At 42.3% G+C, this 18,126-nt stretch overlaps 1 protein-coding gene across 5 annotated transcripts in view; it reads right to left on the bottom strand.

Moving 5' to 3' along the window:
• ZFR2 (zinc finger RNA binding protein 2) overlaps positions 1 to 18,126 on the bottom strand; it is a 397,475-nt gene that overhangs the window by 124,040 nt on the left and 255,309 nt on the right. For all 5 annotated transcript variants that reach the window (XM_029614304.1, XM_029614303.1, XM_029614305.1 and 2 more), the window contains one exon: positions 17,549 to 17,712. In XM_029614304.1, the coding sequence (XP_029470164.1) occupies positions 17,549 to 17,712 (164 nt within the window). The remainder of the gene's footprint in view (positions 1 to 17,548; positions 17,713 to 18,126) is intronic.

Here is an 18,126-nt window from a genome sequence, read left to right as displayed (position 1 = left end):
CATCTACTTCCGTCTGGATAGGAAAGGGGATGGTGTCTGCCATTTCCTTTACGAAATTAGTAAATGAAAGGTCTTCTGGTGGAGACTTTCTATGATCATCCGGCGGAGAGGGCTCTGAGAATAGTTCTTCATCCGAAGAATAGTCAGAGGAAGAATCACCAGGATCATGATGTGGTGGCACAGGCGTGCGAGGCCTAACAGGCCTTGGTACTCCTGATGGGCCTGGGACAGGGTCTAGTGGCAACTGCCTTGGTAGACCAGATGGTCCTGGAACTGGATCCTTTGGTAGTTGTTTGGTCAGAATGTCCAGAAGTGAGTCCAGTTTGTTAAATACTGGATGCAGGATGTTGACATCCCCCGGTGGAACCGGTGCTGGCATCGCTGGCACCGAGGAAGGAACCGGTAGAGGCGTATGCGGCATCGGTGACAGTACCGGGGTAGGAATCGTCTCCGGATCCGCTGCCATCGTCGGTGACCTCGGAATCGACGGAACGGGCATCGATGGTAATGGCACCGGCATCGATGGTGGAATCGCCTCTCGTAGAGCTTGTTGCACCGCTTGACGTATCAGTGAGTCAAGTTCCACTCTAGCAGCTGGTGAAAACAGAGCAGCTGTAGAGGGAGGCGGTGGAGGCGATACCTCCTCAGAGCCCTGAGGAGGTTCGGGACCCGGCACCGATATCGGTGGGGAACACCCTGTAGTAGGCCTTGGAGCCTCTACCTCCGTCCGGGTTTTCTTTGCCGGAGAGGCCGTACCTGCGGAAGTCTCTTCGGCCATCGTCTCCTGCCGCCGTCGATGACGATGGCGATGCTTCTCCTTTTGTTTTTCGCTTCCAGCAGTCGATGCCCTCGATGATATTGACTGAGATGAAGTCGAGGCGTCTCCCGCTTCTGGGTGTTTTTTCTTCAACAGAAGCTGGCGAACGGAAGCCGATGGAGAAGACTGCGTTGACGTCGATGCCCGTGGAAGTAGTGTTATGGAGAAAAGTTGTTCCATTTTCTCAGCCCTTAAACGACGACCTTTACTGGTCATTTCAGCACAAGATTTACACATTTGAATGTTGTGGTCCTTGCCTAAGCAAAGAACACATTCAAAATGTGGGTCGGTAATCGACATAGTTCTTGTGCAGTTAGGGCACTTTTTGAAGCCGGAGGCCATGGCGCCGGACGGCCGTCGACGGCAAAAACCCCCGAGTTATCGCTCCCAGCCGGGAATCGATAACAGAAAAAAGTTACCGACGGTAACAAGAATCGAAAAACCCCTGCGGCTAATCAAATTTTTTCAAAATTCGTACAAGGTGAAAATCACCTCAAGACTCCTAATAGCCCGCGATGCTAACGGCTTCGCGGAAAAAAGAAGACTGAAGAGAGACCCCTGTGGCAGGGAATATCATAGCATGCTGGGCATGCTCAGTAGGCACTCCGGTGCCAGTCAAAAGTTTCATAGAAACTTTTAAAGAAGTTTTCCGTACATAGGGCTCCATTACCGATGTCACCCATATGTGAGGACTAGCATCCTGCTTGTCCTGGGATAATACCAGCTTTGCACACTGTTTGGGAGTGATTTTTGTCCATTCTTCCTGGCAGATTTGCTCCAGGTTGTTCAGTTGCTTGGATGATGTTTATAGATTGCAACTTTCAATTAGTGCTACAGATTCTTGATTGGATTGAGATCTGGACTTTGACTTATCCATTGCAGAACATTCACCTTTTTGTTGTTCCACTCCTGTGTTGCTTTGGCCTTGTGCTTGGGATTATTGTCCTGCTGAAAGGTGAATTTTCTCCCAAGTTAGATTTTTAGCAGACTGAAGCAGGTTGTCTTGCAATATCTTCCTGCATATTGCACCATCCATCAGTCCTTCAGTTTTAACAAGATGCCTAGATTCTGCTGAGGAAAAGCATCCCCACAACACGATGCTGCCACCCCCATACTTTACTGTTGGGATGGTGTTTGCTGAGGAATGGGCAATGTTAGGCTTATGCCACACTTATGGGCCGATACAGTAAAAGTCGCGGGAGAGTGGGCGAGCGCCCACTCTCCCGGAGCGCACAAGCAACTCTCCTGTGCACGCGATTTAGTATTGGCCTGTATGCAAATGAGGGGCCCGTAGTAAAAAGAGGCTCTAGGGACACTAGCGCGTCCCTAGCGTCTCTTTTCTGACAGGAGCGGTGGCGGTCAGCCATGGGTTCGGAAACTGGACGCCGGCAAAATTGAGCGTCCAGTTTTCAACCCGTGAGCCGCGGGCCGATTTTAAATTAATTTTTTTAAAATTATTTTTAACTTTTGGGACCTCCGACTTAATATCGCCATGATATTAAGTCGGAGGGTGTACATTTTCTCGGTGCTGGCAGAAATTAACGCCTACCTTTGGGTAGGCGCTAATTTCTGAAAGTAAAATGTGCGGCTTGGCTGCACATTTTACTTACTGTATCGCGCGGGAATAACTAATAGGGCCATCAACATGCATGTGCATGTTGCGGGCGCTATTAGTTTCGGGGGGGTTGGCCGCGCGTTTTCGACGCGCTATTACCCCTTACTGAATAAGGGGTAAAGCTAGCTCGTCGAAAACGCACGTCCAAATGCAGGTTAACAGTGCGCTCCACACCTAGAAGCGAAGAAACGTCTGATGGACCTGCCAAATGGGGATGTGCAGATAGGCCTCAATGAGATCCAGAGACGCCAAAAACTCCCCTTTCCGGACTGCCGCTATCAGGGTCCGCATCGTCTCCATCTGGATGCGCAGTACCTTTAAACTCCTGTTGATCTTTTGGAGGTCTAGGATGGATTGAAAGGTTCCTTCTTTCTTTGGGACCACGAAATAGATAGAGTACCTCCCCTGTCCCTGCTCCGAAACCAGGACAGGGGTCACGGATTCCAGACTTATCCTTTGAAGGGTCTCCTCGATGGCTCCCTGTTTGCTGTGGGAAAGACAGCACAACTCTAGAAAGACTGACGAGAGGCTGAAAAAACTACGGCGTAACCCTCCCTGACGATTTGTAGTACCCACTGGTCGGAGGTGAGTTTGGTCAACTCCTCGTAAAAAAAGACAACCTGCCCCCTATTGCCAAGGGCGAGGAGTGGACTGGCCTGACTTATTGGGAAGATTTGATGCCACCCGCTCCTGGGGCGGACTCACCTCTAGAAGACTTTCCGGAAACTCAAAAGGACGGCTGCCTACTCAAGGGCTGGCACGTTGTTGAGGATCCAGCGGGTCTGCCAGAGCAGAAACACCTCGATTCCCAGAACCGGGGATGAGCAGAGAAAGGTTTTCATGCCAACTTCTTATCCTCCGGCAATCTGTTACCTTTGGTCACCCTCAGCCTGAGGGTCATCTGATTAAGAACCTGGCAAGTACCCAAAAACTAAGTCTACTCCATGTTACTCTTGCTAATAATAGCAGTGGCTATTTTCTAAGTCAACTTAATTAATAGCAGCTAATAGACTTCTCCTCCAAGAACTTATCCAATCCTTTTTAAACACAGCTACACTAACTGCACGAACCATATCTTCTGGCAACAAATTCCAGAGTTTAACTGTGCGTTGAATGAAAAAGAACTTTCTCCGATTAGTTTTAAATGTGCCACATGCTAACTTCATGGAGTGCCCCCTAGTCTTTCTATTATCCGAAACAGTAAATAACTGATTCACATTAACCCATTTTAGACCTCTCATGATTTTAAACACCTCTATCATATCCCCCCTCAGCCATCTCTTCTCCAAGCTGAAAAGTCCTAACCTCTTTAGTCTTTTCTCATAGGGGAGCTGTTCCATTCCCTCTATCATTTTGGTCGCCCTTCTCTGTACCTTCTCCATTGCAACTATATCTTTTTTGAGATGCGGCGACCAGAATTGTACACAGTATTCAAGGTGCGGTCTCACCATGGAGCAATACAGAGGCATTATGACATTTTCTGTTTTATTCACCATCAGCAGCGGATTCATGATGTCGGACCGGCCCGGGTATTCGCCGCCCAGGCAGGCCCAGGACACATCACGTGGTCTGCCGAGCGTGGCTCGTGACTGGAGCGATCGGCCCACCGGGGGATGCTAGATCCCCGATAGGCCAATCCGCCCCTCTTCACCATTCCCTAATAATTCCCAACATTCTGTTTGCTTTTTTGACTGCCGCAGCACACTGAACCGATGATTTCAATGTGTTATCCACTATGACGCCTAGATCTTTTTCTTGGGTGGTAGCTCCTAATATGGAACCTAACATTGTGTAACTATAGCATGGGTTATTTTTCCCTATATGCATCACCTTGCACTTATCCACATTAAATTTCTTCTGCCATTTGGATGCCCAATTTTCCAGTCTCAGAAGGTCTTCCTGCAATTTATCACAATCTGCTTGGGATTTAACTACTCTGAACAATTTTGTATCGTCTGCAAATTTGATTACCTCACTTGTCTTATTTCTTTCCAGATCATTTATAAATATATTGAAAAGTACGGGTCCCAATACAGATGCCTGAGGCACTCCACTGCCCACTCCCTTCCACTGAGAAAATTGTCCATTTAATCCTACTCTCTGTTTCCTGTCTTTTAGCAAGTTTGTAATCCATGAAAGGACATTGCCACCTATCCCATGACTTTTTATTTTTCCTAGAAGCCTCTCGTGAGGAACTTTGTCAAACGCCTTCTGAAAATCCAAATATACTACATCTACCGGTTCACCTTTATCTTCATGTTTATTAACTCCTTCAAAAAAGTGAAGCAGATTTGTGAGGCAAGACTTGCCTTGGGTAAAGCCATGCTGACTTTGTTCCATTAAACCATGTCTTTCTATATGTTCTGTGATTTTGATATTTAGAACACAGCTGGTGTTTCGCTTGGTAAGCTTCTAGGGAATTAATTCCGTTTGTCTAATGGGTCAAAATGGCCATATAAATGCTTCAATGGACCACACAGGTCTCAGCGTTCTTTTGTCAACGACAAACGGAATTAATTCCCTAGAATGGACCCCTGATGAAGCTTACCAAACGAAACACCGTCCGTGTCGGGCGATGTTTGAGATAAATAACCATCAGGAATTGGGAACTGTTATAAAAATTTGGTTAAACTTTATTTGGCACATCTCCGTACACAATTTGGCACATTACAAAAAGAAACAAGGTAGATGCTTGAATAGACCGGGCAGTTCATTGAAAGATGAACACGCTGTCTGGCTTGCTGACACTTTAGAAAACATTTTAAATAAGATTTTTAAAAATTTAAATTTAAAAATTCTAACGTAATAGGACTTTAATTATTGTTCACATTAGTGGCCTTTGTTTTTCAATTGATGTTTGGGTTTCCCCCTTTTTTTTTTTTTTGAGTACATGCTAGGAAAGCCATCATGCAGAAGGCAAGATCTATGGGCACTATCTCCTGGAAGGGGATGAAATTACAAATATTTAATGACATTTCAGCCCTTACTCTGCAAAGACGTAAGGCTATGAAAAACATCACGGATTCCTTGAGGGCTGAAAACGTTAGATATAAGTGGCTATACCCCTTCAGACTATCTTTCACCATCAGTGGCCATACCCTTGTGGCATGCACGCCTGAGTCAGCAGAGAGTTTAGTGCGGCAGAAAGATATTGAAATTAAAGTGGCCAAAACCAATAATTAGCCTGGTCCGAGAAGGGAAACAACCTGATGGCAGCAAATTGGTAAAGGAGGCAAGCGGCTGAGGAGAAATTCCAGCAATGATCCTGCTATGCTAGGCTCTGGCACTTGAGAAGCGTTGAAGGCGTCTAGTTGCTATTTGTTTGCCACCACTTGTCCCTTTCAACTGGGAAAATCTGGCTTTTGTTACTTATATCAAAGTTTGTGGATCAATATTTTCATATAACTAATATGCTCTGACTTTTACCAGTTTGCACCTGGTGGTGTTGCAGGCAATGCAAGCTGGTATATCTATCAGTACAATCACTAGTTATGGTTCAAGCCTTAATAGGCCATATTAGGGAGCATCATTCCTCATGGTTAGAGAGGTATTTATCCTCACCAGCATTTTGGTACCAGGGTAGGGGGTTGTTGGGTTTTGGAGAGGTATGGAAAGGCAGGGGAAGAGGGAGGAAATTTGAGTGTTTTGAGTATAGTATAACGAGGGTTGTGGGGTGGGCTTATTGGTTTTTTTGTGTGTATTTTCAATGGTTGGTAACACACTTCTCTGTAAATGTGAACGGTCTCAACCTATCCCGGAAGAGACAACTTTTGTTTGAGGAAGCTAACGCTAGACGTGCTTCTATATTTTTTATACAAGAAACTCATTTGATTAGGAGAGATGGAACGTCTTCTCTGGAATAGAAATTTTCCTCAGATATTTTTGGCCTCTCCACTGGGGAATGGAAAAAGGGGGAGTGGGCATCATGTTCTCCAAGGACCTGAGGGCTAAAGTACTGGAGTGAAGGAAAGAGAGATGAGGCAATATTTAGCTTTAATAATTCGGCTGATACAGTTTTAGTGACCTTAATCAATGTTTATGTCCCTAATATAAATCAAGGGGAATTTTTTGTATGCCTTGAACACACCTTAAGCTATATGCTACAGGGTCATGTCTTGTTGGGAGGGGATTTTAATCTTTCTTTAAATCCCAATATGGATAACAGCCCCTTCTCTGGAGATAGTCTGAAAACAGATTCTGTTTGAAAGTACTTCAAGAATCCTGGGGACTGCAATTTATACGGCAATTGGGGCACCCCACAGTAAAAGACCATACCTTCTATTCTAGAGTCCATGGGTCCTACTCTCGAATAGATATGTGGCTAGGCAGTAGAACATGGGCTCAAGGTTGTAGATCTGTGGGTATAGGCCGATTTCGTGGTCAGACCATGCTCCTATTTTTGGCACCTTTTGCTTGCAGCAATAACAAGGTAGAAAATATTGGAGATTGAATGACTCACTGCTTTCAGACAAACAGATATGTGATACGGTCCAGGATGATATTAAAGAATATTTCCAGTATAATGATACTGGGGATGTGTCGGTTGATACCCTCTGGGATTGTTTTAAAGCTATTCTCCGTGGTAAATTGAAGAAGCAATCTCAGAAGGAGAAATCAGAACTACTGAGGTCTATTCAGCAACTAGAACAGAGATATAAGTCTTGTGGGGGTCACAAAATTCTTAGGGAATTTGATAGGAAAAGAAAGAAGCTGCAGGCCCTTCTATATGGGGACATCCAATTCCGTTCAATAAAATTAAACAGGCCTGCTATGTCGGAGGCAATAAACCTGGCAAGTTGCTTGCTTGGCAACTACGCCAACAGATCTCTCAAAGCCAAATCCTGAAAATTAAAGATGGGCAAGGGGCACTAGTCTCTGATAATGTCAGTATAAGGAATAGATTTGTTCAATTCTATAGAGAATTATACACCAGTGAATATGTTCTACCAGATGCAGATATAGATACGTATTTGGAGGGGGATCTCTCTACCTGCTCTTTCTGAAGAGCAGTCACGAAAATTAGATGGGATGATCACACAAGGTGAAATCTTTGCTGCTATATCAACCCTTAAACTTAATAAGGCCCCAGACTTGGATGGTTTTACTGGTCTTTTCTATAAGAAATATCGGGATCTGTTAATCCCCTGTCTACAATGAACTGTTGACAAACCCGGTTTTTGCCTCCTTCGATGGGGCCCGGACTGGGCAAGGATAAGTCCCTATGTGGCTCCTGTCGGTCCATCTCACTATTAAATTTGGATTTAAAAATCCTAGCAAAGGAGGGGGTGTGTGGCCACTGGAGAAGATGGCCGCCTGAACTCGAGCTCAGTCTTCCCGAGCAAAAGAGCAAATAAACCCTGCCTTCCTACACCGTTTCTCACTTCCAGCGGGCACAGAAGCTCTCTGGATCAGCAATAATGACAACCAAGAAGAAAAATCCGGACCTCCGGCAATTTTCTTATTCAAAATTAACTGAAAATGAGATGGGGCCTGATCAGCCAGAGGCTTCCATGGAGCAGGACGATTACGTGATGGCAATGAACCCTGAGGGTGAAGTCCCAGAAACGCAACAACCACACCTCCCGAGCAGAGCCGAATTTAGGCAATGGTTTTACGATTTGCGCAGCAAAATGCGCAAAATAAAAATCAGATCTGATGGGCCTAACCTTGGAGATGAAAGAAGAAATGGCAGACATCGGGTGTCGCGTTGATGACTGTGACACACGCCTGAATGGACAAGCAGAATAAATAGGGAGATTAGAATCAGTTTATGGTGAACTTGCCCAGGAAAATAAGCTTTTGCAGGATAAATTGGAAGACCTGAACAACAGAGGACACAGGTGCAACCTTTGATTTCGTGGAGTGCCTGAAACAGAAGAATATTTGGACTGTTTTGCAGTGGTATGAAAAATATGTTCTCGATATAACCATGTGTGAAGAACAGCTACCGATACTAAAACAAAACAAAACAAACCTTTCCCTTTAAGTGGGAAAAGAGCAGAATTAAATACTTGGGAATATGGATTAGTAATCATTATGACAATTTGTTTGATTTAAAGTATAAACCCCTTTGGCGCGCAATCAGCCGAGATTTTGATGTCTGGGCCCCTTATAATCTATCCTGGTTAGGGCAAATTGCCTCTGTTAAAATGAATGTACTTCCAAGATTGAATTATTTTTTTCAATCAATCCCATTCATATACCTACCTCTATGCTTAAGTGTTGGCAACACCGAATATTTGCATCTATTTGGAAACATAAACCCCCGAGGATAACGAGATCAGTGATGTATCAACAAACTTCACAGTGGATTGGGAGTGCCAAACCTCAGATGGTATTTTGTGGTGGCACAATTACGAGCTCTCCTAGACTGGCACAGAGTAAGAGAACCTAAAAATTGGGTTCAAGAGGAGCAGGCACAGGTGGGACACATGCCCCTCTGGACGATGGTCTGGCAGCCACGGAACACCTGGAGGCATGTAACGAGCACTTCCCTAACCACTAATCATACTTTGTTGCTATGGCAAAGATGGAAAGTACATTTTATAGGCAACCACCGATATTTTTTTTAGCTCGTCAATAAACCATATCAGATTCCTCCCGGGGCTTTCCCAGCAACAATATAGATTTTAGATAGCAAAGGGGATAACAAGCTTGAAAAACTCGGGGAACAGGGGCCTTTATCATTTCTGGATTTGAAAGGGAGATATAATTTGCGAGATGAGGATGTATTTTATTATTTACAATTACGACATTTTATGGCAGCGGAAAAAGTGGAAGAGGATCTGAGAATGGGGAAAACAATTTGAGCACTGGTGTAATTCAGCAGAAAACGGGGATGGTATGATTTCAAATCTGTATGGGTTCCTTAGTAATTCCCTGCGATCTCAGGCAGCTTATGTAGAGGCCTGGGAAAAAAAAATTGGGAAAGCATTTGACTGGTGCGTGGGATCTGATATATCTAAACACAAAGCGGAGCTCTATCTCAGCGACTCTGAGAATAGTTATAAGATATTAATGAGGTGGCACCTCACGCCAAATCGAATGCATAACATAAAAGTGATTTATGTTGGAAATTGTGCGGGGAAAGGGGTACTTTTTGGCATATATGGTAGGGATGCCCTAAAATTGTTCATTTCTGGGAGGCTGTGTTTACTTTTATAGATAAGGTATTAGGCCAGCATGTGCCATTAACCCTTATACATGTTTTATTAAATTTTCCACCAGATATATCTGCTCACGAATGGTCTAACTCATCAAATCATATCCGCTCGTTGTGAATTAGCTTTATACTGGAAATCAAGTGATATCCGAACTCTGGAAAATGTTATAGACAGAATTGAAAAAGCATGCTTCTTAAATAAATTAACAGCAATTAAGAATCATCAACTATCTAATTTTCATAAGATTTTGAATCCATTTTTTAAATAGCAGGAAGAGAACTCCTGAAGTTTATAAACTTGCTAAGTCAGTTGTGTTCGCTAATGTTGACTGAATATTTGTCTAGAGAAGTATTCATGGATAAATGGGCTATGTACGGATTACAAGATATTACTAGTTGTATCAAGCACGTTATTTTGGGAAGGGTGGCGTGGGGAAATATTGTTCTATACGTTTCTTCTTGAATAATGCTATGTGTATGTGAAGGATAAGCACTGTGTTGAGAAAACAACTTATATTTGATTTTGAAAATAAACAATGCAATTTCAAAAAATAAAAAAGTCCTAGCAAAAATTCTGGCTAGTTGGTTGAATCGGGTGTTGCCAGAATTGGTATACCTGGATCAATCAGGGTTTATACCAGGTAGGCAAGCTGAAGGCAACATTCGCAAAATAATCAACTTGATGTGGTGCGCACAAGTGGATGGGACCCCAGCGGTACTATTAGCTATGAATGCAGAGAAAGCCTTTGACTGGGTTTATTGGGGATTTTTATTTAAAGTTTTGCAAAGGGTGGGACTGGAACAACTTTCAAACATGGCTGAAGGCTATGTACACTTCCCCCCGGACCTGAATTAAAGTTAATGGCTCTTATTCTGACATCTTTGAACTCAGCAGAAGTTCAAGGCAGGGCTGCCCATTATTGCCCTTGCTATTCACTCTATTTATGGAGCCTTTGGTGAAGGTGATTTGATATAATGGAAGCATCAGAGGGATTACTGTAGACCATGTACAATTTAAGATCTATTTGCGGATGATATTTTGTTTTCTATTACAATCCACATTTCTCTTTGCTGGTAATAATAAAGGAAATGGATAGATTTGGTAAAATTTCTGGCTTCAAAGTAAATATGAATAAGTTGGAAATATTGAACGTTTCCCTGCCTGAAGCCCAAGTCACTAGACTTAGAGTTTCCTCTTTAAGTGGGCGCACTATAGCATTCAATATTTGGGTATTCAATAATGGGCGGACTGGATACAGTTGTTTGCCATCCCTTACTAGAGACAACCTTTGGATTTGGATATTTGGGCTCCTTATAATTTTTCATGGATGGGCAGAATAGCTGTTATTAAAATGACAGTATTGCCCAAATGGCTATATCTTTTTCATACCCTTCCTATTGATATCCCAGCTAAATATTTAAAGTCTTTACAAACAAAAGTCTTTCATTTTATCTGGAGGAGGTGACCACTCAGGGTAGCAAGAAGGGTGCTATTCTTGCCAAAACTGAAAGGGGAATTGGCTGTTCCCAATTTTGTGCAATATTTTGTTGCTGCACAATTGAGGGCTGTCTATAATTGGTCCTCTAGGTCCCTCTATGAAGCAATGAATATATACATAGAACAAGTTGCTGTCCCTGGAGGTTCCTTATATTCTTGAACTTGGGGATTGCCAGAGAAAGGCGGTTTTAAGCTACTTCTCAATCCGCTTACTAAATTGACTTTAAAATTGTGGAAGAGATGGAGGCCTGTCTTGTCAGGCCTCCCCTTTTTACCCCTGGGTCTTCATAAGGGATTGTACTCAGTGACTAAATCAAGATGTTGGGACTAGCGGGGGTGTGGTGCTGTGGACAACTGATTGATAATTTTAAAATGTTGCCATTTGCTGATGTTCATCTACAGTTTGATCTCCCTGATTCTGAATATTTTCGGTATCTCCAGCTGCAACATTGTCTTACTAGTCCACCTATGTGAAGCATGTGGCCTGAGAAAGGTCTGACTTTGAAGATATGTGTTTTCACCAAAATGTGACTAAAGGCTTGATTTCCAAGTTATACACCTGGTTATCATCCAAGCAGTTGTCCCCTTTTAAACATCAGATAGATTGGGAACTAGATAGGGGCCATACATAGTCTGATAAACAATGGGCGAACTGTTACAATGCTATAGCAAAAAGCTCTATTTCAGCCAATACTGTAGAAACTAACTATAAAATTATGTACCGCTGGTATCTCATACCTGTTAGGAGAAGCAAGATCTATCCTGGCCGATCAAATCAATACTGGATAATGTGTAAAATGGAGGGTACATTCTATCATGTGAGATGGCTCTGCATGAAGATTGTGCCCTTCTGGAGGTGGATTGCTACGGCACTCTTTGAGCTGACTGAATTAAAAATTCCTTTTGAATCTGAAATATTCTCCTTTCCCAATACCCACGTGCTTGGCCATCTGTTGAGAGGGCCTTGGTAAACCAAATTCTTTGTGGGGCATGCCAAGAAATAGCAGCTCATTAGAAGAGGGAGGCAGTTCTGTCCATAACACTGCTTCTCCAGAGGCTATGGAAGGTGCATTATTGCTCTTATTTGGCAGCTATTCAAAGAGATGCTGTAGCTTTTCATATTCAAGTTTGGGAACGCATTCTTCGCTGGTATCAGCAGCTTTAATTGTGATCATCTCTAGTAATTACTGGGGTATGTGATAATACTATTTATCTGAGTTTGGTATGCCTGTTCCCACTGCCATGGACATTATTCTGAATTGGCTTGGTTGGGGGGGCTTAATCTACTGGATCAAAAATTGTTGGCACTTTGGCCATTATTATTTGTTTTTTTTTATTTTTTATTTTCAAGACATTTTAAATAATCACAAGAACATATCGCTCTGAGTTGTGTAGGCTCAAAAAAAACATAGTTCACATTTTGATGCCTTATAGAACACTTGCATGGATAACGGAGAGTGAACTGTGCTCCTAGCTGAAATACTTCCGAACGCAAAGAAAGAAAATCTTTTCTCCGAGTCTGAGTGGATTTAGTAAGATCAGGAAAAATCCAAACTTTATGTCCATAGAATAAGAACTGCCTATTACGAAAAAAGAGCCTAAATATATTATTTCGATCCATCAAAAAAGCAAAAGAGACTAGCAACACTCTTCTTCTTGTAACCTCAGTTTCTTGAGATATTTTAAGTATTTCCGAAACACTCAACGAAGGAGATTGCCTTAATGCATCCTCACCACTCTCAGCAGCTTGGGGAACATAAGAACATGCCATACTGGGTCAGACCAAGGGTCCATCAAGCCCAGCATCCTGTTTCCAACAGTGGCCAATCCAGGCCAAAAGAACCCGGCGAGTATCCCAAAACTAAGTCTATTCCATGTTACTGTTGCTAGTAATAGCAGTGGCTATTTTCTAAGTCAACTTAATTAATAAGCGTGTGCTCCCCTTCATGCTAACCTTTGTGCTCCTTCTAATATAATTATATTTATGTTTATGTTAATAATTTAACTTTTATTAATGTTATTTAGCTTTTTGCTTTGTTTAAAATTATTTCATTATTGATGTTTAAATGTATTAGACTAAGGAATTTTACTTCCTGCTCATTCTGTTTCATTGTAAACCGGTTTGATATGCATTTTATGCAGGAAAATCGGTATAAAAAAACTTAAAATAAATAAATAAATAAATAATAGCAGGTAATGGACTTCTCCTCCAAGAACTTATCCAATTCTTTTTTAAAAACAGCTATACTAACTGCACTAACCACATCCTCTGGTAATAAATTCCAGAGTTTAATTGTGCGTTGAGTGAAAAAAATTGTGTGTTGAGTGATAACACGCTTTCATAATCACTGGCATTGCAGTTTCTGGTATCTTTAACACCTGGGAAATATATGTTTTAAAGAGATCAAGTGGGGAAATTAAGTTTATTACTGGAAAATTAAGTATTCTTAAATTATGAGATCTCAAAATATTTTCTATATTTTCCAGTTTTCTGTTAATTAAATCTGACTGAACCAAATTTTGTATTTTTTCTGTGGCAGATATGCGCTGTTCCATAGCTTCTACTTTTGAGGTGAAAGATGAGATCAGATTTGCATTAGCTAGTACTTGATTTTTAGTGTCAAGAGTAACTTGAGATAATAAAACTATGGAAGACTCTATAGATTTTAAAGCAGTCCATATTCCTTCAAGTGGCATAACTGATGGACGCTGTAAGTTAATTCCAAATTCCAGAGCGTTTGGCTGGGCCCCACCTACACCTGAAATTGTGCCTACCCCCATCTCCATACCTTTTGTTGATGATGAATTTCCATGGGGCCCGCCACTCCAGGTAAAGCTCGATCTGTGCCTCCTTCAGCTCCTCCCAGGCACTCCCACGTCAGCAGCTTGAGACCCCAGGATCCTCTCAGGAGTCTCTACTCACCTTCCTGCTCCCAAATCTCCCCGATGTGTCTCAGGGGAACTCGTTGCAGTCAGCGGGTTATCCAGATTCTCATGGTATGGAGGGGAGGGCTTGTTCGGAGCGCTGGGACAACACGTGATGTCAGGGGTCAAGAGGGATGGTGCTTGCTCTCCTACCGGCGTTGATGTCGCGTTAGCTGCGAGGAAACCCTCAATGCGAGATTGGGAAAGATCCAAAGAGGGTGAGCTTGTTGTAACTCCTCTTAGTCTTGGCTTCCTTTTAGGTGTGAGGCATTTTGTATGAAAAGGCAAACAAAAAAAAGGAAAACGCATTGGGAGCCCTCTAACAGCATTTCTTACTCGGCGGCCATCTTGGAGTCCGGTCATTATCATTTGTTTGCTGACTAGTTACATATGAATGGCCTTGGTTTGATGTTAAAATGGATACGTTGTGTTTTGCATGGATGCTTATGCTGACTTTAATAAAATTTAAATACAAAAAAAAAATAAATTGAGGGCCCTTGGAATGGAACTTAGAGTGACTGACTGGGTTAGAAACTGGCTGACAAAGAAGGAGACAAAGGGTAGTGGTAAGTGGAGGAGTTTTCTCTGAGGAGGGGGTTGTTACTAGCCATGTGCCTCAGAGATCGGTCCTTGAATCAGTTCTTTTCAACATTTTTGTGAGCGACATAATGGAAGAATTGTCAGGAAAGGTTTGTCTTTTTGCAGATACCAAAATCTGTAACAGGGTAGGCAGCCAGAAAGGTGTGGAAAACATGAGGGATCTAACGAACCTCAAGGAATGGTCTGGCAGCTAAGATTTAATGCTAAATAGTGCAGAGTAATGCATTTAGGATGCAAAAACCCAAGGGAAAGGTACAGTATTGGAGGTGAAATTCTTCTAAGCAGAAAGGAAGAACAGGATCTGGGGGTGATAGTATCCAATGATCTTAAGGTGGCCCAATGGGTGAATAAAGCAACAGTAAAAGCCAGAGAGATGCCTGGCTGCATAGGGAGAGGAATGGTCAGCAGAAAAAGGGAGGTGACTGTGTATAAATCCCTGGTGACACCTTATTTAAAATACTGTGTAAAATTCTGCAGACCCCACCTTCAAAAGGATAGCTAGACCAGAGGGTGGCTACTAAAATGATCAGTAGTCTTTGTTCTAAGATTGGAGGGTGGCTAATGTAACCCCAATATTTAAAAAAGGCTCCAGGGGCGATCCGGGTAACTATAGACCAGTGAGCCTGACTTCAGTGCCGGGAAAAATAGCGGAAACTATTCTCAAGATCAAAATCGTAGAGCATATAGAAAGACATGATTTAATGGAACATAGTCAACATGGATTTACCCAAGGGAAGTCTTGCCTAACAAATCTGCTTCATTTTTTTGAAGGGGTTAATAAACATGTGGATAAAGGTGAACCGGTAGATGTAGTGTATTTGGATTTTCAGAAGGCATTTGACAAAGTCCCTCATGAGAGGCTTCTACGAAAACTAAAAAGTCATGGGATAGGAGGCGATGTCCTTTCGTGGATTACAGAGTAGGATTAAATGATCAATTTTCTCAGTGGAAAAGGGTAAACAGTTGAGTGCCTCAGGGATCTGTACTTGGACCATTGCTTTTCAATATATATATATAAATGATCTGGAAAGGAATACGACGAGTGAGGTTATCAAATTTGCAGATGATACAAAATTATTCAGAGTAGTTAAATCACAAGCAGACTGTGATACATTACAGGAGGACCTTGCAAGACTTGAAGATTGGGCATCCAAATGGCAGATGAAATTTAATTTTATTTATTATTTTTATATACCAACATTTGATCTCAATCGAGATATCACAGGTACTGTAGGTATTTCTCTATCCCCAGAGGGTTTACAATCTAAGCTTTTGGAGGTCACAAGGAGCAACAGCAGGACTCGAACCCTGGTCTCCTGGTTCATAGTCCACTGCTCTAACCACTAGGCTATTCCTCCTCCCTCAGGCTATTACTCCTCCCTAATGTGGACAAGTGCAAGGTGTTGCATATAGGGAAAAATAACCATTGCTGTAGTTACACGATGTTAGGTTCCATATTAGGAGCTACCACCCAGGAAAAAGATCTAGGTATCATAGTGGATAATACTTTTAAAATCGTCGGCTCAGTGTGCTGCAGCAGTCAAAAAAGCAAATAGAATGTTAGGAATTATTAAGAAGGGAATGGTTAATAGAACGGAAAATGTCATAATGCCTCTATATCACTCCATGGTGAGACCGCACCTTGAATACTGTGTACAATTCTGGTCGCCGCATCTCAAAAAAGATATAGTTGCGATGGAGAAGGTACAGAGAAGGGCAAGCAAAATGATAAAAGGAGGAAAGGCTGAAGAGGTTAGGGCTGTTCAGCTTGGAGAAGAGACGGATGAGGGGGGATATGATAGAGGTCTTTAAGATCATGAGAGGTCTTGAATGAGTAGATGTGACTCGGTTATTTTCACTTTCGAATAATAGAAGGACTAGGGGGCATTCCATGAAGTTAGCAAGTAGCACATTTAAGACTAATCGGAGAAAGTTCTTTTTCACTCAACGCACAATAAAGCTCTGGGATTTGTTGCCAGAGGATGTGGTTAGTGCAGTTAGAGTAGCTGGGTTCAGAAAAGGTTTGGATAAGTTTTTGGAGGAGAAGTCCATTAATGGCTATTAATTTTACTTAGGGAATAGCCACTGCTATTAATTGCATCAGTAGCATGGGATCTTCTTAGTGTTTTGGTAATTGCCAGGTTCTTGTGGCCTGGTTTTGGCCTCTGTTGGAAACAGGATGCTGGGCTTGATGGACCCTTGGTCTGACCCAGCATGGCAATTTCTTATGTTCTTATATGTTCTTAAAGCATATGGGGACAAACAAAGATATAAATAGGTACACCCTGGAGGGAAGGCGAGATAGAGACATTCAAATATCTCAAAAGTTTCCATGCACAGCAGGTGAGCCTCTTTCAATGGAAAGGAGATTTTGGAACAAGATTGAAAGGGGGTACACTCAAGAGTAATCCTAGGAAACAGATCTTTACAGAGAGAGTGGTGGATGCGTGGGACAGTCTCAGAAGAGATGGTGGAGACAAAAACAATATCTGAATTCAAGATACTGTATTGTACTGAATTGAATTTTTTAAGATTAAAAATCGCTCAAAGCAATATACAAACAGTGAAGCAGTTGATAAATGTCAAAGAAAAAAAAGAAAGCATGGGATAAATACAGGGGATCTCTAAAGAAGTGATGGGAATTATAATGCTACATTAATTGTACAGATGGGCAGGCGAGATGGGCCATATGGGCTTTTTCTGCCGTATTGTTTCTATGTACGGTGTTGCAGGTCCTGTATCATTTTTATGCCCTTCTCTGAATCACTTACATCCTCTTGATGCCCTTACAAAAAGGTACGGTCTCTAGAACTGAACACAGTACTCAAGGTGCAGTCTCCTCAAGTACTATGGCAAGTACCACTATAAAAGCAAAGATGTAATACAGCAAAAAACATTAAGGGAAGGAACAAATAGAATATTATTCTTTACCTCCTCTACATAATCATGTCCCACAGGCTGAACATCAATCCCCAAGGCTCCCAGGCTGTCCCCTGAGTCCTCATGTGTGACTTGCTCATTCTGCAAATCTGACTTGACAGCTGGAGCCTTCTCCTCCTCCACCTTGATTCCCATCGTCTGTTGCTTGTTACCGCCTACAAGGAAAACACTGGATTATTAAATAGGTCCCCAAAGTGCTTAATATCAAATCTAAGCCACTGTTTAACTCACAGCAGGGCCTTGGGGGGCCAAATTCAACAGGAATTCCTAAACACAAATCCAAGACAAAGCCCAACTGTATTCATCTACAACATCCCTTATAAGTGAAGATTAGTGTGGGAACAAAAATACCAGCTCAATTATATTATAGCAGACAATAGTTACAAATTAAATTGAAGAAATCTCAAGTCAGCAGAGTTGTTTACTTGTAACAAGTGTTCTCCGAGGACAGCAGGATACTAGTCCTCATACATGGGTGACATCATCAGATGGAACACCGATGCGGAAAACTTACCTCAAAGTTTCTAGAACTTTGAATAGACACATTGAGTACGCCCAGCATGCCCTAT

Source organism: Rhinatrema bivittatum, chromosome 8 (genome assembly GCF_901001135.1).
Source record: "Rhinatrema bivittatum chromosome 8, aRhiBiv1.1, whole genome shotgun sequence".
NCBI classification, from domain to species: domain Eukaryota; kingdom Metazoa; phylum Chordata; class Amphibia; order Gymnophiona; family Rhinatrematidae; genus Rhinatrema; species Rhinatrema bivittatum.
Note: the sequence above shows the minus strand (reverse complement) of the source record. Positions and strands in the feature narration are given on the sequence as shown.